Source organism: Seriola dumerili, unplaced genomic scaffold (assembly GCF_002260705.1).
Source record: "Seriola dumerili isolate Sdu_G_001 unplaced genomic scaffold, Sdu_1.0 BDQW01000276.1, whole genome shotgun sequence".
NCBI classification, from domain to species: Eukaryota; Metazoa; Chordata; class Actinopteri; order Carangiformes; family Carangidae; genus Seriola; species Seriola dumerili.
In genome coordinates this window covers 107,282-134,590 of record NW_019174531.1, presented here as the reverse complement: position 1 = coordinate 134,590, position 27,309 = coordinate 107,282, and the positions used below count along the sequence as shown (strand labels likewise).

Genomic DNA, 27,309 nt, shown 5'->3' with positions numbered 1-27,309 from the left:
TATTGAATAAATAAAGTTTTACCATGTTCTCTGGTTCACCCCACAAACACAAAACCGTCAAATTCATATCTAATACAAACCTTTCTGTTTTTGTATTTTTTCTCTCAGTGTGTCAGATTCTCCCAAAGGGTGTGGTCTCGGTGATTGGACCCGCCTCCAGCCCGGCCTCCGGGTCCACCATCAGTCACATCTGTGGGGAGAAAGAGGTGAGTCACATCTGTCCTCGGAGCTCCTGCTAACATGAGGTTGGTTTTTGTTGGTCTGCTCTTTCTTTCTTTTGGACGTTTTATGGACTTTATGTTTGGGCTTTTGTGTATTTCCTGTTTTACTTTGATATTACTTCCCTTCTGTGTCGCATGGGTGGTTTACTTCCTGTCTTTGTCCAGTTTCCCTCCATTGTAATTGTCTGCCCCGCCCTAATGTGTTACACCTGTGTACCTGCTCCCCTTGGGTGTACTTAGTCTCAATGTACCCAGTTCGCCTGTGTTTGTCCCTGCCGTGTTCCCTAGTGTCTGATCAAGCTCCTGTGTTTGTTCCTGAGTGTTTTACCTTTGTTTTTGGACTTTGGATTCTATTTCACCTCCCGCTAAGACTTTTGTGCTTTTGTTTTAATAAATCTGTGAACTGCACCAGCTCTGCTTTGGGCTTGTTTCTGCGTTTGGGTCTAGAAATCCTAAATCCTTGACAGTACATGTATTTAAATTTTTCGCACAGCACTGGTGGGGTTTTGCACTTCTAAGAAAATGTGACTTTGACAAACAGCAAAGACTCGATGGGGAGTTTCACCAAACTCTAGTAAAAGTGCAATACTTGAGTCAGTGTTCTGAACTTTACACTTCAGACGTATTTCTCTTCCAAAGTCAAACATGATGAATCAAATTACAAATCATATTCTTATGAAACGGCTAAAGTGGGACAGTTGTTGACAAAAAAAAGATGATTGATTTCATAAAAGTATGATGTCACTCAGATGAAATGTTTAGGAGAGGAGATGTTCACATTTGTACCTGTGGATTTTTCTACAGTGAAACAGTGAAACCCTTCACCTGCCAGGCAGCTGGTGTCAAACCGCCTGTATGGATTTTCTAGAGGCTTTAACTTCTGTTTTCCTGCCTCGGTGAATCTACACTAGTTCATCTCCGTCTGCCTTTAAGCCTTTAACCGTCCTCGTATCCTTTTTCCTTTTGCCTGACAGGTCTCATATTATCGAATTCTCAGCTTGGATTTAAAATAAGCTGCGCAGATCAGAGCGAAGCCCCGTTGAGCTAATTACAGTTTAACATTTAAACCTCTGCAGGTGTGAACCGAGTTTAAATCACTGAGCGCCGGATCACACAGGACACTTGGCCTCTGACCCGATTCTTCATTCATTCACTGATGTGATTAATTTTTCAATTTGTCATTAAATTTTCAGCTTAAATAGAGACAGTGTCAGTCACAGGACCTCTGCTCTGTGGACTGAAACAGTCTCAGTATTTCTGAAATCAACAGAAGGTCTCAGATTGTTTAATTGGGCCATTATTATACTTACTGTACTAAGGAGCCACGGAAACATTGGGTGCCAGAAACTATGGTTGAGCAATTACATTTAGAACCAGGTTCAGAGATCCGCCTGCCTTGTGTTTGGTGTCTCACAGACCTCACTGTTGTATGAAATAGAATCCATCCATCCGTTTTCTTCCATTTACCCAGGGTCAGGTTGTGTTGGCAGCAGACTTAGCAGTGTAGTTCAGTGGATCCCACTCCCGAGCAACGCTTTCCAGCTCCTCCTGAGGGATCCCAAGACCCGAGGGTGTTGGGTCTACCCCAGGGTTTCCTCCCAGTTAGACGTGCCTAGAAAACCTCCAAAGGAAGGCGGCCAGGAGGCATCTTAATCAGATGTCTGAACCACTTTGACTGGCTCCTTCTAACACAAAGGAGCAGCGCCTCTACTCTGAGCTCCTCGCCATATCTCTATTGCTGAGCCCAGACACCCTACAGAGGGAACCCATTTTGGTTGCGTGTATCCGCAGTCTCATTCTTTTGGTCACTACCTAGTGCTCACGACCATATAGGTGAGGGCTGGAATGTAGATTGACTAATAAATCGAAAGCTTTGCCTCAGGGTCTTGTCTTAAGACAGATGTGTTTACAGTTGTGCTGGAAGCAGGGTGAAAAGCCAGTCGGCATAGCGAAGGGTAAGAAGCAGTAATCGTTAAAATACGGAGATAAAGGCACACATTTGCTGACAGTCTCTCTTGGAAGACATTCGTAGTGTTGCATTCTTTTTGTGCATTGAAAGTGGCAGGAGTAGTTGTGTAACAGACCCATTTGTATATGGTACAACTGACCAATCACGGGGTGAAGTGAGAGAGACAATTGGATTTTCAGTTTCGGAAAGTTATGGCATACGGGTGGCGCAATACCAACATGGGAAATGTGTCTCGGAAGGGGATCTCAGATGCAGTTAGAGGGAGAAACAGAAACATTTCATAATCAGATACGCTTGGAAACGTCGAAACCCAACCAAAGTTCAAAGCTTTACACAACAAAATTGCCTGATCCTGACCTGATACAGGATACTTGATTAGAACTCGTGCAGTTCTGATCAGGTACCAGGTCATTCCAGTCCAAAAGCAGGTTGATGTTTCTTAGACTCTATGAAATAGTTCCTAGGCCCCTGGGAAAGTTGCTGTGACGATAAAGGGTTGTGAGAGTTCAAATACGTGCCCTGAACTAAACAACAAAATTTTCTAAACTGATACAAAAAAGAAAAATCTTCTTGGGTAGGGCAAAGAAAAGATCACGGTCGTGGTCATGGTCATGCCCCTCACAGGATGAACCCTCTCCATTTGGACACTTTTTTTTTCTTTCCTAGTTTTCTTCTTTCTCTCCAGAATAATCCTCCCCATCGATCCTGATATGAATATTTCCTCTGTGTGGAGGTGAACTTCAAAGTCTCTGTGATTTCTGCATGAAACACTTTTCTAACATCGCTGATGATCGGGGCTTTACTCTATTTTCAGATTTTCCTTTTGAGACGGAACAAAGACTCGATTATGAGCGATTGTTAGACTGATTAAAGCTTTCACGTCTGTTATCTCAACTCCCTCTAAAGCCTGTATGGTTTGATGGTTTTTGAAATATTTGTTCCCTTGATGTCATCACCTCCCGTTCTCTCCCCTTCCTGCTTTTCAGTCCTCTTTATTCTTTTCTTTCATTTTCCTTTTGTGTTATGTTCATTTTCTTTCCCTTTTTAAATCGCCTTTCTCTTGCCTGTCATTCTGCCTTTCCTTTCCTTCAATGGTCAATCATTTTTCTTACTTCTCTCTACTTTCCCTTTGGTCGCTCACATGAAGAGTGGCCTTAAGGAAACCCCCTAAGCTGCCATCATTTCCTTTCTTCTGTCATATTTCTTTCCCTAATAATTCTTCTTCCTCCTCCCTCATTCCCTCAGATCCCTCATGTGAAGATCGGTCCGGAAGAAACCCCGAAGCTGCCGTACCTTCGCTTCGCCTCAGTGACGCTCTACCCGAGCAACGAGGACCTGAGTCTGGCCATCGGATCCATCCTGCGCTCTTTCGGTTACCCAACGGCTAGCCTCATCTGCGCCAAAGCAGAGTGTGAGTCTTTCCACTTTGTCCTCGACATCTCTTCATTTCCCCTGTTTGATGGTTACAGTGCCGCCTCATCTGTTCCAAGGTTGAAAACGTTTGATTTTTAGAGCCGCTGTAGCTGCTCTGCCGCTCAGCTCTCTGGGACCTTTATGAGCTCCTGTCCTGATTATTCATGTTTATCAGCTCAACTTGAGTCTGTACAGTATTTTCTGCTGGAATTAGATACTCGTGGAAGTGCTGAGTGGCTGAATGTGCTGTACCGGGGACAGTCGGGGTTCATTAAGAAGCAAGACGTTTCTGCGAACTTGGTAGTGTTGACTAAAGTTTGGTTCCTGTGGCCGGGGGATGGAGTTCATTTGCACTCAAGGCAGCAAATTAACAGCTCTGAGTTGGTTGAAGATGAAATATGATAATTAGATTCTTTCAATAGAACTACAGTTTGATTTATAAGGTGTGTTCAATGAAGTGCACTGGATAGGTTGAAGAAAATAATGTGAAGACTGTAAATATAAAGTAAGGATTAAAGTGTGAAGAGTCATGAAAGTGAACTGCTGCCACGTTAAACTGATTGTGGGAATGCACTGTGTTAATAAAGCCAGATGTGATTGGTAACACAATGGCATTTATTGGTGAGGTGATAAATAATGATACAATCAATGACTAAGGGTAACTAAAAGGAGGGGCAGGGCAAATGGGTGCTGCTAAATCAAAGAACCAAATATAACAAAAACAGGACTCTAGCTAAACAAGTTATTTTTAAACTGACTTTTTGAAACTGAATTTTGAGTTTTATCTAAACCTGGCCCATAAAGACACAGCTAGTACCTCACTAGTGACTCCCAACAGCGTTTATCACAATTCTAACAAAGTTCGATGATGAGAGGTACAATGGCGTCCGTAATAACTGATTTGTACTGAGGTTATCAGTGCAGGTACTGACCTTGTTAAGTAGATTGTATATCAGTCGAACATGGATCGATCCACATTAATTGTAAAATGATCCCAATGAGGTTCATGCAGTGAGATGTACTGATTTACAATGGGGGGAGGAATTAGTACTGGGTATCCACAGATACTAGTATCAGGAGAGGAAAAAGTCGGATTGGTGTATCCCTAATTTATCAATACTGATGTTGATCTTGTGTGTGATTATGGCCTGTAGTCTGGGGTTTTGGATCTAGAACCCAAATTGCATGTGCAGTTTTTATTGCAGCCAGATGCATCAGCTAACAAAGTGACACTGCAAAGCAACATCGAATTATCTTCTGTTATTAAAACTAGAGTCCAGTTACATCGTCTGAGATGGAGCAAGACCATGCAAGCAGGACTATAAATGACTGCTTTATAAATCAGCTGGTGACCTCCCCAACCCCACCATCATGCAGTCAGCCGGTCAGCAGAGTCAAACATTCATTCAGTCATAATGTGTGTCATTGAGTCAGTTTGTGGATTAGCAGAGTCCTCAGACTGGATTAGAGTCTCTCTGATGAGCTGGATCGCTGTCGGTCGATAGTGTAAAGATGCTCTGATTTATTTATTTATTTCCTCAACACTCTTGTCTCCTCTCCTCATGTCTACTTTCCTCAGCTCTGGCCCTCGCTCCCTTCCTCCTCACCCTCCCTCTCTTCTTTTATTGATCTCTCTCCTGTGTCTCCAGCTGACTGGGTTGCCCCTGCTGACTGTTTAAATGCCCCACTGACTTTCTCTCAGTCTTTAGCCTCATCCTCGGCCCGTTAACGGCGGCACTTAACGGGCCTGTATTGTTGCGGTGAACGGTGCTGTCAGCCGGTTAAACGCAGCAGGGTCGTGATGAACGCTTTATGGCGTCGATTAGCCAAGACACGCCGGCTGCTTCTGTCAGGGACGGAAGGAGGAAACGTGTCGGGGAGCCGGGGAACGGCTCTGAATGTTAACGCTGAGCTGATGCAAGTGCACCAGCCATTTTTCTAAAAGTTACTCAGTAAATATTTAAAAATGAAACTTTTCACATCAGTTCTCCTCCTTTTTAAATGTATTGTTATTTCAATATTTGTTCCATCAACTAAATAAAACACAGTCATTACATTCACGTGGCTCGGACATCAGCTGTAGTGACAAAAATAGACAATTAAAGCAGAATTTGATTTAACTGTGAACTGGCATGGCTTCACAGCTGGATGATGTTTGTTTTCCTTCTGAAGATCAGATTGCTGTGGCTTCTAATTCATTACTGTTTTACTTTTTAAATAAATGAGAAATGACCATCCTCAGCTCCCAGAGCCCAGTGTCCCGATGTGAAACAGATATAAACAGCAAATCCTCACATCTGAGAAACTGAAACTATAATAATCAATCACTTTAACTGTTACTGTTGATCAACCAATCAGTAGTTTCAGCACTAGATTCAATACTTGAAAAATCTTGGCCCCGATCTTACTTGAGGGGATGTAATTACCCACAGGGTGGGAACAAATCTGTTATTGTTCAATAGAAAGTGACGGATGTAGTTGTGTGAAGAAAGGAAAAAAAAAAACAGAGCGACTGCTACTGTTACACCTCCACACACCTGACTGTCCACTCTGTAAAGTGTGTGTGATGAAGGTGTGAGGGGAGGGGCTAATCTGTCTGAAGCGCTGTGACTGGGTTGTACCGACTCTGTGAAGGCTCGGTCTTCATTGATTCGACAACACCCGTGGTTACTGTTGTTTCCTGAGGATAGATTTTAATAACGACCCGTGCTCAAATGTAATATATGTACATATATTGAATTTCCATGTATGACATACACATTATATGTACATATAATATTAAAGCAAAAAAACTAAATATGGAACCTATTTGAAATTGGAATAATTTCATAAATTGATATACATATTTGTATGGGCTAAACATATATATGTTTATGTATGTATGTTAATATTATAGACATGTTACATGAATATATATCCATCCCAAAACTTGTCGATATATATTGATACAGCGGGGTCCAGAAGTCTGAGACCACTTTCCCAGAATGAAAAGATCGACATGATATATAGATGGATAGATAGATAGATAGATAGATAGATAGACACATAGATGTTTATATGTTTTTATGTTTTTAATAAACTTGCATATATAAAAGTATCAGTTTGTAATCATCAGTTTAAGTGAATCCAGTCTCGCCTGTGTGGACTCACGGGCCCAAGTAGATTCTCTGAGGGGAAAATTAATGAACTCAACAGTCACCATTATCCCTGTCTGTGTTTATTGCCTCTTTTCAGGCCTGGATGTTTTTAGAGCAGCATCAGTCACTTGTCTCCCTAACCTGTGTCTTTCTCAGCTCCACAGAAGTCCTGAGAGTTTTAACCCAGCTTTAATTCCATGTTAAGGGAAACACTCGCATGTTTACTGACGTTTTTTAATGAGGTTACACGCGTCTTTCCCGCCCTTTAGGCCTGCTGCGTTTGGAGGAGCTGGTCCGCCGCTTCCTCATCTCCAGGGAGACGCTGTCGGTGCGGATGCTGGACGACAGTCTGGACCCCACCCCTCTGCTGAAGGAGATCCGTGACGACAAAGTGGCCACCATCATCATCGATGCCAACGCCTCCATCTCCTACCACATCCTCAGGAAGGTCAGAGATTCAGCTCTTCTCACTGACTGACTTCATGGGAACACTATGCTTCGTGTCAACAAAGCATGACCCCCAAAACTTATACATCACAAGAAAACATAATAGAAATAAAGAGTTAGAGTGATGATACTTACTGCGACTCAGATGTCCCATCAACATGGTTCTTACATACAGTATCTGAAACACTGCTTTATCCACTCACGGATACAAGGTTTCCTGCAGCTCCACTAATGTCAGAAGAAATGAATTCCCCTCTATGAAATATAACATTTGGCTTAAGGCGACATGAGCTAATGCTAATTCACAGAGAGAAGGCAGAGTAATTAATGACTGAGGTGTTTAAACTGCTAGTGACTACATGATGGTTTAAGAGCTGTCTGACTCAGTTATAAACAGGTGGCAATGATTGATAGATCAATCATGTTTTATCATCATCATTATGGTAATTGATCATAGCAGAACCATAGAATGTAAATAAAGATGGACGTAGCCTCCGTGATGGCGCCCACAGGTTTCTGAAGAGCAGTTATGAAGCTCAGTGTGAGCTGCTTCGCCGTTGTCATCTTGGCAGTTCCTGACTCCGCCCCTAACTCCCAGCTAATCCAAAAACGGGCAAAGAGGTGGGGTGTGTGTGGAGCAGAGACTTCGGGTCATGCTGGTTTGTTGCGAACATACGCTCACCTACCTGTCATTCAAAGTGGCCACGCCCTCCATTCTGCATAACTTTAAACCTTAATAAACAACCCGTACAGTTGTCAAGAAGGCGGAAATTAGCTGAAGAGTCCAAAACTGTTTTTTGCACCAGGCTGTAAAATCAGACATTTTAACATGGGAGTCAGTGGGGAATGACTCACTTTTAAAGCCAGACTCTGGTGGTCTTTACAGCAACTGCAGTTTTTGGCACTTCAGTGTTGGCCTCATTTATCAGCCCTGTACGTTACTGCTTGAGCAGAACATCACAACATCAAAACACCCCCCCCCCCCCAAAAAAAAAAAAAAAAACCTTTAGAGTTTTTAAAGGTTGGAGTCAAACAGTCAAACCAGTGACAGTCAGGTGGAGATGTGTGAGGAAAACAGTCACCACTCCACTGAAGGACAGACAGCAGGCTATGGTTAGTCTGATAATCACATATTTTACCACCAGAGTATCGGTATAGGACAACATAAGCTCTCACTTCCTGCATCAAACCTAAGATAGTGATTGTGCCAAAGGGTTACGAACTGCAGAATGACATCTGGATATAATGTTATGTGTTTCAGTCCCACCAGGATCCCCACCAGAGTTTCCATCTGGTTATCGAGCTGCAGAGTTCGCAGCCATTGTGTTGTTAACTCCTGTGGGGACTGATAAACGTCCCAGTGCAAACATGAACTTGTTTTACTCGGCAGACGCAGCTGTTTAATGCACTTAACGGCAGACCTGGAATATCCCGAGGCTTTTAAAGAATCTCAGCTGGGACTCTGAACAGTCCTGCTCCTCTTGTCTTGTTTGTTGCCTCTTTATTTCCTGCTTTGTTTGTGTGTTTTCTTCCTCTGTGGTGTTTACCGTGTAGAGCAGGACCTACATGCGCAGATTGGTTACGTGCCAAAACCTGGCCAGTAGAGTCGACAGACTTTACAGCCCCAAACTAAATCTAGCAGCTTTTGGCAGGTTGTAATTTCACTCTCTGCTCGGTAACCTTGGAGGTCTGAGAAGTTCAGAATACAAAATAACAGCGCTCAGTAACCTGCGGGCTGAAGCGGCGGGAAGCTCGCAGTGTGTGGAAGGTTAATGGTTTAATATCACAGGCGGTCTGCGGGGTGCTACGCTGTGAGGTTGCCAGTTGAAATCCCATCGGTGGTGGGAGAGTTGCTCTGTTGTTCAACAGGCTAAAGCCGAAAAAGCAGCAGGTTAGTTGTAGAGTTGTTCCAGCTGGTTTAAGCTGCAGAAACACAGATCTGCACCCACATCACATCCAGACCTGCATCCTGTTTTGCCTGCATGTGAGGTGTTTTTGGGACATCTGTAAATTGTAGCCTCTGCTGATAGTCTGAATGTGAGGCATTTAGGGGACATCTGTAAATTGTAGAGTCTAACGATAGTCTGCATGCGGGGGCCTCTTCAATGGGCTTCTTTTCCTCGGAGCCCCACATAGTCTAGCATTGATGCTAGAAGCAAAAGTCTGGAGGAGGTCATGCGGAGGTCTGGTTGGAGCTCTGCTGAGCAGGGAGTAGAACTGAGGAGAACCTGCTCTCGGTCGGCTCTGAGTTTTGGATTTGCAGGTGAGAAGACATGTCGACATCTAGGTTGAAACTCATCTGGGCATCACTGAAAAGTTTTTCGATGCCTGGTTTACATATGAGCATATAACCCCCAGACATGTGAGTTTAGCCAAGATTAAAGCTGTAAATCAGCCAGTCAGAACTCACTGAGCTGCTTTCAGCTGCTGTTCCCCCTCTCACTGTTTCCAGCTCTTCATCACTGACGCATCCTGTGGCTGAATTCAGAGACAGAACCACTGTTTCAAGGTTGTTTCATGTTACTCAACACGCGGGAACGCTGACACAGTCTGTCAGGGTGAAACATAATTGTCTCCAATTTAGGACAAACTGGAGTGTGCAGCGTGGAAAATATAGAGCAGATGGTTCAGAGAGAGTTTGAGGATGTTTATTTTTGCTCTCGCCGCGCTAACTGAGCTTTTTCTTCTTCTTCTTCTTCTTCTTCTTCTTCTTCTTCTTCTCCTCTGGTGACCTGCAGGCGAACGAGCTGGGGATGACGTCAGCCTTCTACAAGTATATCCTCACCACCATGGTAAGAGCTTGGAGCCTCGTCTGTACGTCCATCAGGAAGCGATCGGCCGGTTTCTCCTGCCCCTCCAGCCCCTCCCCCACTCACTCACTCATCTTCCGTTAAGATCCACTTCTTTTCTTCTCTTTCCATTCGTCCTCATAAAGACGATGATCCTCGCCTTTTTCGGTACAAGTGCTGGTTTCATCCTTTTTCCATTCCTCTCCTAAGCCCCCTCTAAACCTTCTCTTATAACCTTATTTCCTCTTTCAGTCTGTCTGATGTTTTCCTTCTCAAAACCCAATCCATTTCTCTTATCTCTTCCTTTCCTTTTTGGTCCGTCCTTTCCCCTCTTTGTTTCCTCCCCTTTTGCCTTTTCATATCCCTTCTTTTTATACTCCTCTTCTATCATCCTTTCCTTTCCTTTCCTGCTCTTCTTTCCCAATCCTCTCTCCTCCTTTAACCTTTTTTTTCTATCCTCTATTTCTTTCCATTTCCCTCTTTTCCTCTCCTAAATCCATACACTCCTCTCATCCATTCCTTTCACTTTTCTTTCCTTCTTCTGTTTTCCATTGCTGTTTTTTCTCTGTTTCCTTCTCTTCTTTCATTTTTTCCCCCTAAACTCCACAACTTCTAATTTTGTCTAAATTTCTCTCCCTCTGTTCTTTTCCTCTTATTTTCTATCCTCTCCTAAACCCCTCCCTCTTCTCTTTCCTTTCCTCTTCATCCTTCTATCATCCCCCATGTTAGTTTGTTCCTCCTAACCGATCTTTAGAAATGTTTTTGGGTCACATCCTAAAACCAAACTCCCCAGCTATCTCTCTGTAACCCCCCCCCCTTCATATATCTCCTCTTTACCCATAACTCCCCTCTTCTCCTCTCTCCTCTCATCAGAGATGCATGCTGGTACCCGTCGCCGTTTGTCATCTTTATAATTTCCCTGTCCGGTATCGTGCCCTTGTGCGAAGAGACTTTGCGTGGATAATAACTCGTCTCGATCCCCGCCTCTCGTCGTGTCACAGACGTTAACAGAGCCGTTCACAAGGGCACTTCACGCAGTGGTCGCAGAACCAAGGGCGAAACCGCCGCCCCCCCCCTCCCTCCCCCTACGCTGGATAGGGACCAACCTGCAGCGTTGTCTTTGACCTACCTGTAACTTTGTTTTAAACACGCTCTGCTGACTGTGACAAGACAGACAGCTTTCAGGTGACAGACGTTACGTAGAGGTGGAGCCATGAGACGTCCGAGTGAGAATGGAAAAAGAAAAAAACAGGATAAACAGGAAAAATGAAATTAATCTCAGCTCTTAAAGCTGCCTAATCACATTAAGAACAACAGCTGAAATGTGAATGTGGGGCTTTACAGCCTCTTTTAGCTCCCTGTTTTGGTTTTACTGCTCGTTCTGTCTGTTTCAGACTCATCTACAGCTGCTGCTGGAAAACAGAGCTGATGACAGAGCCGAGACTGAGTCATAAACGCGCCAAAAATTCAGCCTTAAGCTGTGTGTAACGAGGGTCAGACCAAACATTAGATAAAGTTCATTAAACTTCATCTAATCCACCGCAGGATCACACATCTCCTCCAGAGTGACGCCATCTGGACCTCCGCACTAACTCCTGTGTGTTGACAGCGTGAGTCAGCCGGTCCACCGCTTTGGTCCAGATTGAAATGTCCCGACAAAAACTGGTCAGATTGACATGAGAATAATTGATCACGTTCCCCTCAGGAGGAATCTGAATGACTTTGGTGACGTCATCTAGCATCAACATCAGGTCTAAATGTTCACAGCACTAACCTCACCTTCCGATGGTCAAACGGCTTCAGAAACGGCGGCTGCTGCATGCTACCATTTCTGTATCTTTCTGAGACTGACACTTTCACAATCACACCCACTGCATGCAGTCACCGGTCAGCTGTGTGGCTTCTCTATCAACCTCTTTTCTTCCATTCGTTGCACAAAGCTCTCTGTGAATAATCTGAGGGGCGGTGGTTTGATTCCCTGATGTATCATCCGATGTGTGTGACCGTGCATGTGGTTGAGAACGTCTTCCCCCGTCGCTATGACGACCAGCTTTTCACACCGCCTTCGACGTCGTACGAACTGGTACTTTTGCAGCATGACCCTGCCCAGGCAGCACATACTGATGGCGTCGCATAGCGCAACATCAGCTGACATGCCTGACAGACAGAAGATGCACATTGACCGTGACTCTGGGCTTAAATAAAAAGCAATGGGTACAGGTGATGTGTCGCCCTGTAGGCCACAGTGAGCAAAAGACAGCAGAGACATGAACTAAGTCTATTTTTTTAGAAACCAGAATTAAGAATCTAATAAATATTAAAGGTCCCATATTTTATAGATCTAGATTTCCATGTCTTCTTTGATTATAAAGCAGGTCTTGGTTCTATATTAATACTGTGAAAGTATCAAAGCGCTCAGTCCACAGAGAAATGCACACAGCCTGTATTCAGGAACTGATCATTAAAACCAGCTGTCAGGACTTCTGTAAATTTGTGATGTCACAACAAAGCAGTAACCAGCCTCAGCTGTGCCCCAAGCCCCGCCCACCTGGACCCGCCATCCAACCTTGCAGGATTTGGTTTCTCTGAGTAATCACTCAGAAAACAGTCACAGACCTGTTGTCACTAGAGCTTTTGGTTTTTGGTGCTTAAAACCATGAAGATGTCTTCTTATGGATCATCACTTCAAATAAGACACAGGAAAAGTGTAAAATACGGAACCTTTAATAGAGGGGGGGTCAGTGTCTCCCAGAATGACTTCAAGCCAAGAACTAAGTTTCAAAAGACAGAACTCTCTAGAGTCTCGGTGAAGTAATCAGTCACAGGTATTGATCAATATCCTTATCTCAAACCCCTGCAGATATATGACGGTCCTGTTCTCCAGAATGGAGCAGGAAAGAATCTAAATCTCACTTATTGCTTACACCAGTCTCACCCGTGTTGAATCTGACCTTGCATCGGCCTGAGAACCTGGTTCTGTCTAAATGAACGTCCTGCTGCAGTCACAGCGTCGCCGGCGTCCTTCTGGGACGCTGCCGCAGCGTTTCCTCCCTCGGCAGAGCTGGCCCGGTCGCCGCCGCTTCCTCCAGCCAGCGGCTCTTTGTCAGGGCTGGCAGGGCCTACAGTCTGACAGCGGACTTGGCTGTAGCTGAAATTGATTTGGCAACTGGCAGCCACACCAGCAGCAACAACTACAACAGCAGCAGCAGCAGCAGCAGCTTCCCGATTGGCCGGAACCTGGCTAAGTAAATAAGTGTTGGAGAGATTCAGGGTAGAGAGGAATTAACCTCACACACAGGTTAGCAGCTGGTTCCAAGGTCCAGAGTGTCCTCAGGGTGTCTGACTGAAGCTCTGTGGTTTGGACGTCTACAGGCCTCTTACCCTCTGCAGACACCGTTTCTGCAGACAGGATAGATTCTGGGCCAGAGGATTTTTACCCAACCGGAGACGCCGCCAAACAATGATGATGACGCTCTGTCTGCCCAACTTTGTGACGCCGACTGGATACGTTTCTGTCGAAACTTAGATTTTTGATACAGAAAATAACCATGAATTGAGACTGAAGAGAGACAGTGGAGCACGATGAATGAACGCTTCATCTGGAGAGGAGGAACAAGTTGAGAGCGGCAGGTGAAGTGTCTTTGGTTTCAGTCTGGATCTGAAACTGCGGCGTCTTGTTTGAAACGCAGGCCCCGCCTGGACTGTCAACACTTAACAGCTGAAGCTAAATGTTTCATTGTCAGCATCTGTTGCCGAGCAAACACGGGCCCTCCGAGGGCCGAGCGGCGGTTTGATTCTGGTTTGTTTCAGCAGCAGAGCTCAGCGTGACACCAACTCGCCTTCAAGGACTATTTGAAGTTCTTTGAAATTCCCCAGCGTTTGATGTCCATCTTTTTTCTTTTTTTTTTTCTCTTTTTTTTCAAGCCTTTTTTCTCTCTGCTACCCTGCTCTGAATTTAAAAATTCAACTTGACGTTGTGAAGCCTGCAAAAGAAAACTCCAATCAAGCTCTTCGCTTGTTTCTCTCTCCCTCCTCCTCCTGCCTTTCTTTTATCCTTCCCTCGTTCAGGCTGTGATCTTAAGTGGTCGTTGTTTCTGCAGCTGACAACTCCTGCTTTTTGAACAAACTGTTAACGCACATCACAGCAGACAGCCAGAAGATATGACTTCCTTTTCCTCTCTTTCCTCCCTCTCTTTCTTTCCCTCTCTCTTCCCCTCTGTCTCCAGGACTTCCCTCTGCTCCGGCTGGACGACGTGGTGGACGATCAGTCCAACATTGTGGGCTTCTCCATGCTCAACAGCAGCCATCCGTTCTACCTGGAGTTCATCAGGAGCCTCAACCTGTCCTGGAGGGAAGGCTGCGATATCAGCCCGTACCCCGGCCCAGCGGTGAGACACGTCTCCACACTGACACCCTGAGAGTTGATTTTACACAACTTATTTCCCCTCAGATTTCAAACTGGATATCTTTAAATCATGAATAAATCAAAATGTTTAAAATGGGCAGAGGCGGAGATATCCTGACATCTCAATTATTTCGTTTGCTTTAAAGATTACAGTCTTTCTAACAATCTGTTAATATTATAGAAGCTACTATCAAGAACTAAACCACTACACAAGACCATTAAAATAAAAATAATGAACTCTATATTGATTTCAAAATGTATCTCTACAACTACTACTAAGTGTTTGCTGACATTAGATAATGTGATATTTTATATCAGTAAGGAAATGACAAGCTAACATTAGTTAGCTAAACTGTAACTTAAGGCTATATTTTATATAGAATATATACATTGTAGTATTTACAATTTCAGCTAAGAAGGATATAATGTTTCAAGTGTTGTTTTTACCTCTTTTTGGGAGGGGGGTGAATGTCTTAATCTGGGGGGTTGAACCCTGCATATGTCTACTCAGTGTGACCAGTTCAACCCAAAAGTGATATTTTTTTCTTCTTTTAATTTGAGGTAACAAATTGTGCAGTTTTTCACAGGCAGAATAATCAGGTCACGTTTTTGATAAAATGAGATAATGTATGAACACAGATTGTATATAAAGAAGAAGAAGAAGAAAAAAGAAGAGAGCGACACGTCTGCGGATCCAGGTCTGATTGCACATTGTGCAGCTGCAGCGTCGCCTTATTTCCTTCCTCTAATCTTTAGCTATCTCTCTCTGTGTCTCACTCCTCCTCCATAATGAAAAGACCCATCAGGACAAATCAATCTCTTCAGAGCTTTCTTCACAATCACAGCTCTATTATCAGCAGAGTAATAACACCTGAGCAGATGGCTTTAATGCAGATAATAGTAATGTTCATCTCAGTCACTGAAGACGCTATCATTGCTGCAGAGGAGCATCCTCTCTGGGTTTATTACTCATAGTTATTCACTTAAGGTGCTCAAAGGAGTGGGAACGACCCATAAATAAAACGGTGGTTTTGAATGTGATGAGCTTTATGTTTGTGGTGATTATGGCCATTATCTGAAGAGCATCAGTCTGAAATGACTCAATGATGTGACAAAACATTTCCAGTCAGAAACCTGGTGTCATTTTATTTATTTTTTATTGTTAAATAAAAAAATCATTAATTAAAACAATTAAAATGTCGTACAACACTCGTCCCAAAATAAATTCAAAAGTACATGAATGGGAAACTCCAATCTGTAACTCCACACACTGGTCCACAAATCTAGTACTGACCTGGAGTCATGGGGAGGTGTTAAGGACTTTGACACCAGAGACCTGGGTCCACGTCCTGCATCTGACCTGTTGGTGGATATAGAACAATGAAACGCTGATTAAGGTTGTTGCTTGAAGTCAGCGCTGATGTTACACAGGGTCACCTGCATCCATGCATTGTTCTGACCCAGTGTCGGTCCTATATGATTTGTAGTTTTCCCCCTTTGTGTCACCTAGACCCTCAAGAAATCAGTGAGCTTTGTCTGACTTTCGCCGGCGATGCGCAACATCATTATGTCACATGACCTTAAAACGTCGCGGGAGCAAGGCGCCTTCAGTTTTCTGAATCAGGCAGCCGCAGTTGTTCTCCACCACCTCAACCACCCCTGTGACGACATCACTTTGTCCTGATTGGCTGAAGGCTTCACTGACGCGCCTGACGTGTTCTACGTCTCTGTTCTAAGGACTAAAGATCCTCTTTTAAGTCACAGGCAGTTCAACAGGCAGTTCACATTGACCATCAAGTCGGGAGAGGTCGATCTCCAAAGCAATGAGGCGACATCACACTCAGTAGTTTAACCAACACAGACCTACAGTGTTTGCACATTTTGAAGTTCTTCATCGAGCAGTTAAAATGGACTGACACATGGTAAGGTTCTAATCCTAAAGTGACAGTAAAGCCGGTTCATATGTGAACTAGAGGAAGCAGCTGCAGGACCGAACACACAGAGATGTTTCGTCAGTTTTAGAATATTGTGACATCTTGTACAGACGTGCTTCAGCTGCCGCCCAGACCCACCACTCTGCTCTCAGATTGATTACTGCTGATGCTTTTAACACTCCTCATGGCATCTTGTACAAAAAGGTTGGGTGGTCCTCTCTCTCTCTCTCTCTCTCTCTCTCTCTCTCTCTCTCTCTCTTTCGCGTGACTTGCATATGTATTTGTTTGTTTACAAGGCCCTTATTGGAAAACTGCCTTCATATCTATACCTTCCATCCATGTTAGTTTGATCCACTGGTCCACGGGACACCAGGACTAATGACTGGCTCATGCTCCATGTCCCTCCAGTTCATACTGAGCTTGGAGCAACTGCTTTTGGCTTCTTTGCACCATCCACCTGAAACTCACTACAAAGCACTTCGAAAATTAATTTATAGTCATTTTAGTTTCTTAATCTCAAACCTTTTCATTTCTGTTTGTACCCGTTTTAATTGATTCTTGTCATTACATCATTTGCTGATTCTATTTATGTGTTTGTTTTAATTGATGTTCTTTTTTTTAGCTGTTATTTTCATCTCGGCGACATCATTATGAATGAGGTCTTTACCCTCAATGATTTTGTTTAAATAAATAAACACAAGGTGAGAGCTACCGATTCTTCTTCACTCTCTGCATCTCTCCTCTTCCCTCTTCTATCCATCTCTCTCTCCTCACGCTGTAATTAGTTATCGTCATCCAGCCCTGAAACTATCCGCTCACACCTCCAATCACACGCAGCCGTACATCCATCTTTCTTTTATCGGCAGTCGACAGGCCGCGCAGCTCTGCCTCCGTACGATTCGTCTGATTCCCTCCGAGAGTCTGTTTGACTGACAACTGACCAAACAGACCAGAACGTCAAGACTGTGATAGGATCAATGAGCCGTACGAGCCGCACTCTGAACGCTGCTGATAGCGGGAGCGCTTCTTCTTCTTCTTCTGCTATCACTCCCCGACATCCTCCAGCTGTAGGAGCAACAACAAACACACAAACACTATTCACTATTGTCTGGTTACGACTCGGTGTCTGCATGAATATGATGCAATCAAGCGACTCGTGTGATGCGTAGGGGGGTGAAAACCATCAGCTCCTCAGAGCGTTTCAGCTTCTTTGAGCTGCTAGTTTTTGTTGTGCAGATGTTGACCACTGTCCACCAGCTCAGCAGCCAACAGCGGACACACACAGTTAAAGGTGTGTTACAGTTAGCACATTACAAACAGGAAATACAGTGGGGTGTGTGTCTTTGATGTTTCTGCCCCCAAGTTGCCAAAAAAACAACAAATGTATTAGTAAATTATTGTCAGTAATGGGTAACTGCATTAAAGACCACCTCCAATGAAAATCAAGTGTAAGTTAACGTTCATATGTTTTTTATATAATGCAAAACATATCGTAAGTGAAATCCAATCAACACCATGACTGAGTGTTTCCTCGTTGCAGTGAACCAATGACAGTCTCATGAATACGGATTCAGACAGCCAGGGTTTCATATGTCACAAACCTAAGGAACCAATCCTGTCAACTTGTGGGGGCGGGAGGAGGGGCTAAATAACACTGAAACCTTGTCAGTACTGAGAGAGAGAGTTAGCATGAGCACAACCACTAAACACAGTGGCGGTCAGTAATTGTGTTAGCCACTGCCAGTTACAAGCTAACAAACAACATAAACAAATAAAAGATGCTAACTACGCTAACCGTTCTGATACGTCTGCTAGTCTCTGGTTCTGGCTGAGTCTCTCTGATGTTTCCTCCTCTAAACATCTTGACACTCTCTGCTCTTTCACCTGTCAAGCTGGAACCAGCAGGTGGTGGCGGGCTTGATCCAGAATTTCTCAATCAGGAAGTAAGAGGAGATTTTCTTCAGACCCTTTCAGAGTTTTTCAAAACTTTTATGTGGGAAAATCATGTTAAATAAAATATCAGACATAAAAGAAAACATGTCTGGAGGGGGAACTATTAAATTGAGTTGAATTATCCGCCAGGGAAAACTGAATTTCAGTGTAAGTTTTTGGTTGATGATGCATTATAAAAACTTAAAATCTTTTTGTCGGGTATTTCTCTAAAACTAAACTGTATAAAAAAGTTTCAATGGCCATGAAATGAGTTCAATAATAGACTTACATCTCAAAAATGCAACAATTTCTTAACTGATTCAAGTGAATTGTTCCATTAGCCAAAGCAAATAAAAGAAAGTTTTAGAAAAGCCTCGGTGGCTCACCTGGTACAGCGTGTACCATTGAGGCTCTGTCCTTCCGTCCCGCAGTGGGACAGGTTCGAAGCCAACCCGTGGCCCTTTGCTGCGTGTCGTCCCCTCTCTCTGCCCAGTTTTCCTATCGCTTTCTCACTGTAACTATAATCAAGGCAAAAAGCTTGAAAAAAAAAAAACAAACAATAAAAAAAAAAAACACATAAATCTTTCCTTGTCCATACAATACTGAATTCTTTCATTTAATATTGTCAACTCCAAACATCCCCTTTTAAATCCGGAAGTTTATCAGTCAAACTAATAGCCTTTGAATTTCTCTTTTATGTCTAAGTAAACAGTTTTCAGTGAATACACAGTGGAGGTTGTCATTTCCAAAAATGTTTAGGGATGTTAAAAAAAACAAACAAAAACTAAAAATAAAAAATAAAAATCCGCTTTTTGACTTTACTGTCGCTGTGTTTCAGCTGTCGTCGGCCCTGATGTTTGATGCGGTTCACGTGGTGGTGAGCGCCGTGCAGGAGCTGAACCGCAGTCAGGAGATCGGAGTGAAGCCGCTGAGCTGCACCTCCCCGCTCATCTGGCAGCACGGAACCAGCCTCATGAACTACCTGCGCATGGTAAACACACACACACACACACACACACACACAGTGTACAACTGTTATTACACAAACTTAACCTGACCAAGTGACCTCTAGTGGTCATGTGATGTCTGTCAGGAACAGAGCTAGATGTCGTCGTTATGGAGGCTTAAACCTTTCAGGGAGGAGTTAAGGTGGATGAATGGGTCAACAAACCGACTTTGACATGTGACACTGCTGCTCACATCCCATCAACTAGTTTTCGTGCCTGAACTTGAATAAACCTGAACCACAGGGGAGGCAGAGCAGAGACCCGACAGTGACCACAGCTGCCGACTGGGGCGTCAGATCTACAATACACCTGTATGTGTCATTTGGAGGGGAAACGTCACACATTATATTTTGCAGTTTAGTTTCGGACGACTTGTTGATTTCTTACATGACGAGGTGAAGTGGTCTCTCTCCTTGCTGCGGATCAGATCTGTGGTGAGATTCAGCAGAGCTACAGGCAGAAAGAGAGAGATAGAGAGAGGGAGGGAGAGTGTTATTGTCTTTCTTTTTTTTTTTTTTTTCCTCTGGCATCGTTCCCTTTCTCCCTCCTTTCATTTCCATGTTCATTTAATTTATTCTCATCCTGTTCTGTCTGTTTCTCTCTGTCTGCCACTTCTTGTTTTTGCCATCCGCTGAGGACACCTCTCCCTCCCTCCCTCTCTCCCTCCATATTGTTTTTGTTGCTCTCAGTGCATCACTTCATCATCTCTGCACTGTTTTTGGCAGCAGCTAGAAACCTCTCTCTCCCTCTCTCTCTCTCTCTCTTTCTCTCTCTTCTTCTGGCCCCCCCCCCCCCCCCCCCCGTGTCTCTCTTGCCACAGAGTTTTTGGGATGTAATTCATCTTGAGTCATATGCACACACACACACACACACACACACACACACGCTTTCATACTGTACGCTCACTCTATTACACATTACTCACATAAACTCAGGCAAAAAAAAAATGCATGCTTGACTGCACATGCATCACACAAGTCTCGCACTCATTTGCACATTCCTACGAACACACACACACACACACACACACACACACACACACACACACACACACACACACACACACACACACACGGAGAGCGAACCAGTGACTCTGTCACTGATCTGATCAACTGTCCTGCATGTAGCACACTGTGTACACAGTATACTCACTGCCGTAGTGCGTGAATTTCAACAGGATAGTGTTATCCCAAATCAAACACTGTTGCAGCATGTGACCACGATTGTCACCCACCTGCCGGCTGCTTCGTTTTTACTTTCCTATGTGTGCCCCCTGTGTCATGTGACACGGGAATGACGCCACCATCGTCCTTCCTCTGTCACCGTTTTCATGAGTTTGAAAATACGCTGGTGGTTCCTCCCCTTCCGCTACGTAGCCAAGATGGCAACCGTAGCTAACGTCTTTTTGAGCGTTCTGAGTGCAACATCTGGGTACTCATAGCTCAATGCATGAGAACGCAAGTATGCACTCAAAATACCAAGTGTATGAAATGTTAAATGTTAAAAATAAATGTATTCTACAAAGTGGAAGAGTTGTTGGAGCGACACAGACAATGTGCTGTGATAGCTTTCTTTGTTGTGGACTCAAACGTCAGCTCTTTCAAGTTGGTTTGCTATCACCAGCATCCTTCTGGCTAGCCAGCATGTTCGTGGGTAGCTTGCAAACTGCAGTAGCTGTGACCAAGCCTTCATTCTCTGAACTGTGGCTGTTTTGATTGCGGGTCATAAACCATTCTGTTGTAGAAACTCGGGTCAAGCGATTCCAGCAACACAACGTATCTCACGGCCTCCTGAAGGTTTCTGAATAAACATCAGTTTCATATTAAACGTTTTAGACACAGCTCATCTAACAGTGTATTCTGGTCCCTCTTTCTGTTTGTCTCCAGGTGGAGTACGATGGTCTGACAGGTCACATTGAGTTCAACAGCAAAGGCCAGAGGACCAATTACACTCTGAAGATCTTGGAGAAGCACCCCGGGGGCCATAAAGAGGTCAGAGGTCAAATGGGGTCAATTGGGAGGACAGGTTAAAGTTAAGCATTCAGCTGCAGCTTCTGAACCTGTGACTTTTGATAGCATTGCCCAAGAGAAGAAGCAAAACTCAAACAGAAAGTAGAAAGAATAATCAGTAACAGAAATATGCTTTTTCTTTATTTTCCCTTTAATCAACCGACTCACACACCGGGAACCACTGAACTCAGACACAGTTAATACAACCTCTTCCTTAATGTTGTGGGTTACAGTCATGTTCTGTCCACCGGCTCCACAGTAAGCAGTTCCGTCATTGGTCCATCAATAAAATCAATGCCAACAGAATGTTGGTTTATGACCTAGGATTAACGTTAAAGGTCAGAAGTCAACTCAGGCCACAGGGTCAAATGGGCTCTCAGGCCAGGGTTAAGTGTGCTGTACAAAGTAATACAAGTTTGGGTGATTCCCACTCGATTTACATGTTGACTTTTACACGAATAACCAACGTGGATTAACTTCAGCTTCAGATAATAAAACCAAACTTTAGTATCACTTATTAGCACTAGAGTAAATCCAGATTCATCAATTAAGTAATACAATGGGAACAAACCTGACTTTCCTCTACTGTATCAATAGTCTCTACCCATAGTTGAAATTTAGATTTTCTTGCCAGGAGTAAAATGAAAAGATGCATAACTTGTCTAACAGGAGACACTTATCTTAGCTTAGCTTAGCATAAAGCCTGAAAACAGGGGGAAACAGCTAGTTAAGAAATAGTCCTGGACACAAACCCGGTCTGCACGGCCATGACCAAGGAGGGAGATGCACACAGACAAGCCAATCAACAAATGTTTAATTAAAAAAAAAACAGACACTAAATCTAGGAGAAGAACAATGGCTTGTGTGATCTGTAAGATCAGCAGTGTAAGTGGGTGCATGAGTGAAGAAGCCTGCGAATGCAATGTTGTATGTCGCAGCAACATGTTTAAGAGCGCTAGCACACAGGGCCCAGGTGTGCTAGGCCTGCAGATTACCGCCCAGGTACCGACAACCCTCCTCCTCCTCCTCCTCCTCCTCCACACACCCACCTCTGGTACCTGCAAAAGAAGCAGCCACACACAGGAAGCAACAGGTGGAGGGGGTCGTCACACCCCCCGTAAAACATGTACACATTAAACAAACAATATACGCTATGCAAATTAGTGCGAGGTGCTGGTAGGATGATTATGTTAACCTTGGACAGCAGTTTCCCCATGTGCCCAGTCTTTATGACAAGCTAAGCTAACCAGCTGCTGTCTGTAGCTTCCTTTTTAACATACAAAACCAGAGACAGAAACATCCGCAAATGTCAAAAACATTACTTATACTTATACTTAAACATATAAATTGATATCAGTTTTCCTCAAGAGTGACGTGTTTGTCTTTCGCAACCCTGCGGCGGAAGCTTGTTAAACCGGAAAACGTTTTGTTAGAATCATGGTTGAAATCCTGTGCGATGAGGCCTCGGAGAAAACTCGGGACAAAGATAATAAAACAGACCAGAAATGATTTAAGTGAGCAGAGGTCAGTGTGATCGTAGCAGCACTGATGAGTTTTCACATCACAGTGGTAGTTTGGAGAGGGAGTGGCCACCTGTTCTTTATCAGCCTGTCCCTTGGGCGTCAGCGCAGTATCCTAACAGCCAATAAAAAACACAGATAACAACAAACCCGAGGTCAGGTAAGGTGATGAGGTCAGGAGGTGCGACGCGGTCAGTGCTGGGTCAGCAGATTTGCATTTACATGCTGCAGTTTGTATTTATGACCTCATTTAACCTGCTGAATGAGCCGGGAGGAGCGGGATCCGCCCTCATTGATTACAGCATCGATTCTGCAGCTTCCTCTGTCTGCCTGTCTCACGGCCTCTGTGTGTGTCTGTTTGCCTTTTATTACACACTTTGTTTGTTCTCCTTTGACCTCGTTCTCCTTTTTCTTTTGCCCCACTCCATGTCATGGATGTACCTGTGACCCATGACCACCTAAACACCACAGAGACCTGGGAAATACGGAGTGGTTATGCAATGTTTCCTGACTTCATGAGTTTATGAAATACGTTCAGTTGTGGCCAAACCTGGACACACAGGTTGAGTTCACCAAAGTTGGAGTCAACTTTTTTGATCTGTCGAGACAGGTTTGGTCGCCTTCACCTTCACCTCCTCCTCTCCTTCTCCTAACTCCCCATCTTCCTCCCGGCTGAACAGATTGGTACCTGGTACTCCAACAACACGTTGGCCATGAACTCCACTTCCCTGGACCTCAACGCATCGGAGACGCTGGCTAACAAGACGCTAATTGTCACCACAATACTGGTAATTAAAAATAAATAAATAAATATGTACGTGTTGTATCATGAAGAATCACTGCTTGGTGTTCCTCCTGCTTTGAATCAGCTGCATGCTCTCACATCCCTCCTGACAGGAAAACCCCTACGTCATGCGTAAGTCCAACTACCAGGACTTCCAGGGTAACGACCAGTACAAGGGTTTCTGCGTGGACATGCTCCGGGAGTTGGCCGACATCCTGAAGTTCTCCTTCAAGATCAAGCTGGTGGACGACGGGCTGTACGGAGCCCCGGAGCCCAACGGCAGCTGGACCGGCATGGTGGGAGAGCTGATCAACAGGGTGAGTGGAGGAGGGGGGCGGGGGCCAACAACACTACAACACACTAATGAGCAACTTCACACAGTTTATAGTTTAAGGAGCGGAGGTACGACAGCACCTGGACGATGCTAGTCGGTCGGCAAAAAGATCTGTAATCAAGAACTCTGCTGTCGGCAATTCAGTTCATATTGAATGCCACACATGTACATTATCAAATACCTGTACATTGAACTAAAGTTTGCTGAACAGCAGCAAATGTTATAATCTCAGAGTTTATTTAAACCAACCAACCAACCAACAAAAAGAGCCCTAATGTCACGGGTTTACGATTTCTGGACCCAAATGCAGACAAACACAGGTCGGGGCAAAGGAGGGTATTTAACAACAAAAACAGAGTTACAAGAAGATGATGCAAACTGAAGCACTGCTAAGAAAACATAACTCAGAAAATCCAAACGGTAGAGAAAAACTCAGGAACAGGAATGAAAGACCAGAGGAACTGAACAGCAGCATGAGACACCGGGGAAACTCAGCAGGAACAAAAAAGAACTGACAAAGACAACTGGGAGCACAGAGACTAAATACACACAAAGGGAGCAGGTAACAAGGTGTAACAGTTTGTAACACATTAGGGCAGGGCAGACAATCACACCGGATGGAAAACAACATGAAGACAGGAAGTAAACGGCAGCGAACGCACGAGGAAAGCTACTTCAAAATAAAACGGTAAATAAACATCCAAACATTTAGGAAATGATCAGCAGTGCATTGATACTTTTTGATCAAACGACAAACATCACAGCTCTTTAGGTGTCGTTACTTCTATACATGTGAGGACCTTCATTGTCTAAACTAATCCTAACATTAACTCTTAAATCAAATCTTCACCCTCAAACAGCCGTTTGAAGAAGTGAGAAGAGGAAAAAATGTCCTCAATTTTCCTTTTTCCGAAAAGATCTTCTCTTTCCAAAGACGTCCTCAAAAAGACATCAAATATTTCTCTCGCTTTCTGAAAATATCCTGACTATTATGAAATTTTTCCAAAATGTTATTATGTTACTTCATTCGCTTCTTTTACCAAAAATGTCCTCACTAACCAAAAAAAGATTGTCACTTTACTAAAATGTCCACCAGTCAATGAAGATGTCCCCACTTTTTTAAAATGTACTTTGCGGGTGTAAAGCTCAAAAGGGTCCAAATGTATACGAGAGCAAATACAAGTCTGAAAGTGGCAACTGACATTTGAAGAAGTGACGACTGGATAAAATTTTTCAGGTCTAACAACCAAATTGGTGTTTGCAAAAATAAACTGCATGGGCACACACACACACACACACACACACACACACACACACACACACACACGCGCCGATATCGCTCCTTATCGTCTCCGATGTCTCTCGCAGCCTTGTCGCAGGCAATTCTCTGCGCAGCTTTAATTAGACTCAACTTGACTTAAAATGAGCCACTTTCCCTGAGAAAACAACTAACGGGGGGAAATTGGGCCTCGGCTGAGCCACTTTATACGTCCTCAGCATCTGTGTGTGTTTGTGTGTGCGTGTCTCTGCTGCTCAGGGCCGAGCAGCTTTCTAACGCTCCACCACTTGTATAATTGGCTGACTCTTGTGTTGCAGTTAAGGGCGCCATCACTGTCAACAGCTCAGAGCCCACGTCTTGGGTCCCTCACGCCTGCCCACCGCCGCCTGTTGCCATAACAACTAACGCATAAGCAATGTCAGTGTGAGTGCAATCAAGGAAGAGTGCTCATGTGTGTGTGTGTGTGTGTGTGTGTGTGTGTGTGTGTGTGTGTGTGTGTGTATGTTTGCTTGACCAAAGTTGTTTGTGCGTGTGGTCACACTTGAACTTGATTACAATGGATAAAATCCAGCGCATCCTCTGCCCGTCTGCATCATAGCAGGGTTCACCAGTTAAGGAGTAAAATGCCACTGCACTGCATCTCCATGTTGGTTACACATGTGAGTTGTTGGTCCGATCATCTTCACGCATTCAGATCTGTGGCAACTTGAACTTAAGGGGATTAAAGTTTAGATTCAAACTTGAGGGAAATTTCCTGACAGAATCTGAGACCTTTAGAGTCTAAACTGGATGTAAAGTAAAACTAGCTGAGTACAGGTTATGATAAGTTTGACCTAGGTATTTCCTCATGTGGAATAATGTAATGTCACCTGATCTCACCTCAACATAACTTAGATAAGGACCTTTTTTGTGCGCAGTAGGGTCTGCAGTAGCTGCACAGTTAAGCTGAAGAAAGAGACGTGTTGTAAGGAGCCTGAAGGAAGTCTTCTATGCAGCCAATCTGCTATTTGCATTTGGAACAAATGACACTGTTTTGGTGATTTGCAGCTGTCTGTTGCGCCTCCCTGATGGGATCACATGATGTTAAAGATCAATGATCAATCTGAGGAACTTTTTTGTATTTAAGGGTAATTTCACACCTAAACTGTTTGGTTCAATTCAGATCCTGCGTTCGCAGGTCACCCTGTGAGTACAGGAATTTTCCCTGATCAGTCAGTTAAAGGTCCCATATTTTATAAAGTGAGATGTCTTTTTTAAATTGTAAGGCAGGTCTAGGTTCTATATTAACACTGTGAAAGTATCAAAGCACTCAGTCCACAGAGAAATGCACACAGCCTGTATTCAGAAACTGAGCCTTAAAACCAGCCGTCAGGACTTCGTGATGTCACAAAAAAACAGTCACTTCTCTCAGCCATGCCCCAAACCCCGCCCACCTGGACCCACCAGCCAACCTTGCAGGATTTGGTTTCTCTGAGTGTTTACCTGAAATCTACTATTTTTATTTAATCACTCAGAAAACAGTCAGCCAATCAGAAGAGAGGCTCAGAGCCTCCTCTCGTCTTTGGTTCTTCTATGGTACTTTTGGGGCGGTTGTTTTTACTGATTTTATAGAAAAGATCCTAATTGACAATAATAGTTTTTATGTTTGGTGAAATTGTTTTGTTGTCAACACTAACATGCAGTAAACAAACAAACTAAACCAGGCATGTTGTGAACTCGTGTTGTATGGTCCTCACGTCTTCTCAGGTCCGTTTGAAGGCTCAGCCCTGGTTCTGGTCCTGGATATAAGGTTTAGTCCTCACAGGTGTAGAAGGACCAACGTGTGTGAAGCTGTTCTACATAACTGCACTGCTGTTTGTCACGTTGGTGGCTCCTGTCTAATCCTGCTAATAACACACACACACAAACAGCATCACATAATGGTGATGGTAATGGTGATGGTGGCTGATGATTGCGTGTGTGTGTGTGTATGTGTGTGTACGTGTGTGTGTGTGTGTGAGGAAGAGAAAATGGGGAACACAAGCAGACAATTAAGAGGCTAATCAACTGTCTTTTTTCTTACTAATTATACAGAGCTGTTTCAATTACACTGCGGGATCCCACAGCACGAACACACACGCACATGCACA

At 44.0% G+C, this 27,309-nt stretch overlaps 1 protein-coding gene across 1 annotated transcript in view; it reads left to right on the top strand.

The window, feature by feature from the left end:
* The window catches only part of LOC111230633 (glutamate receptor ionotropic, kainate 5-like), an 80,771-nt gene that overhangs the window by 17,767 nt on the left and 35,695 nt on the right, over positions 1-27,309 (top strand). The window contains exons 3-11 of the mRNA XM_022757417.1: positions 109-206; positions 3,436-3,601; positions 7,010-7,188; positions 9,926-9,979; positions 14,203-14,364; positions 19,086-19,238; positions 21,141-21,245; positions 23,464-23,571; positions 23,681-23,884. Of these exons, the coding sequence (XP_022613138.1) occupies positions 109-206; positions 3,436-3,601; positions 7,010-7,188; positions 9,926-9,979; positions 14,203-14,364; positions 19,086-19,238; positions 21,141-21,245; positions 23,464-23,571; positions 23,681-23,884 (1,229 nt within the window). The remainder of the gene's footprint in view (positions 1-108; positions 207-3,435; positions 3,602-7,009; positions 7,189-9,925; positions 9,980-14,202; positions 14,365-19,085; positions 19,239-21,140; positions 21,246-23,463; positions 23,572-23,680; positions 23,885-27,309) is intronic.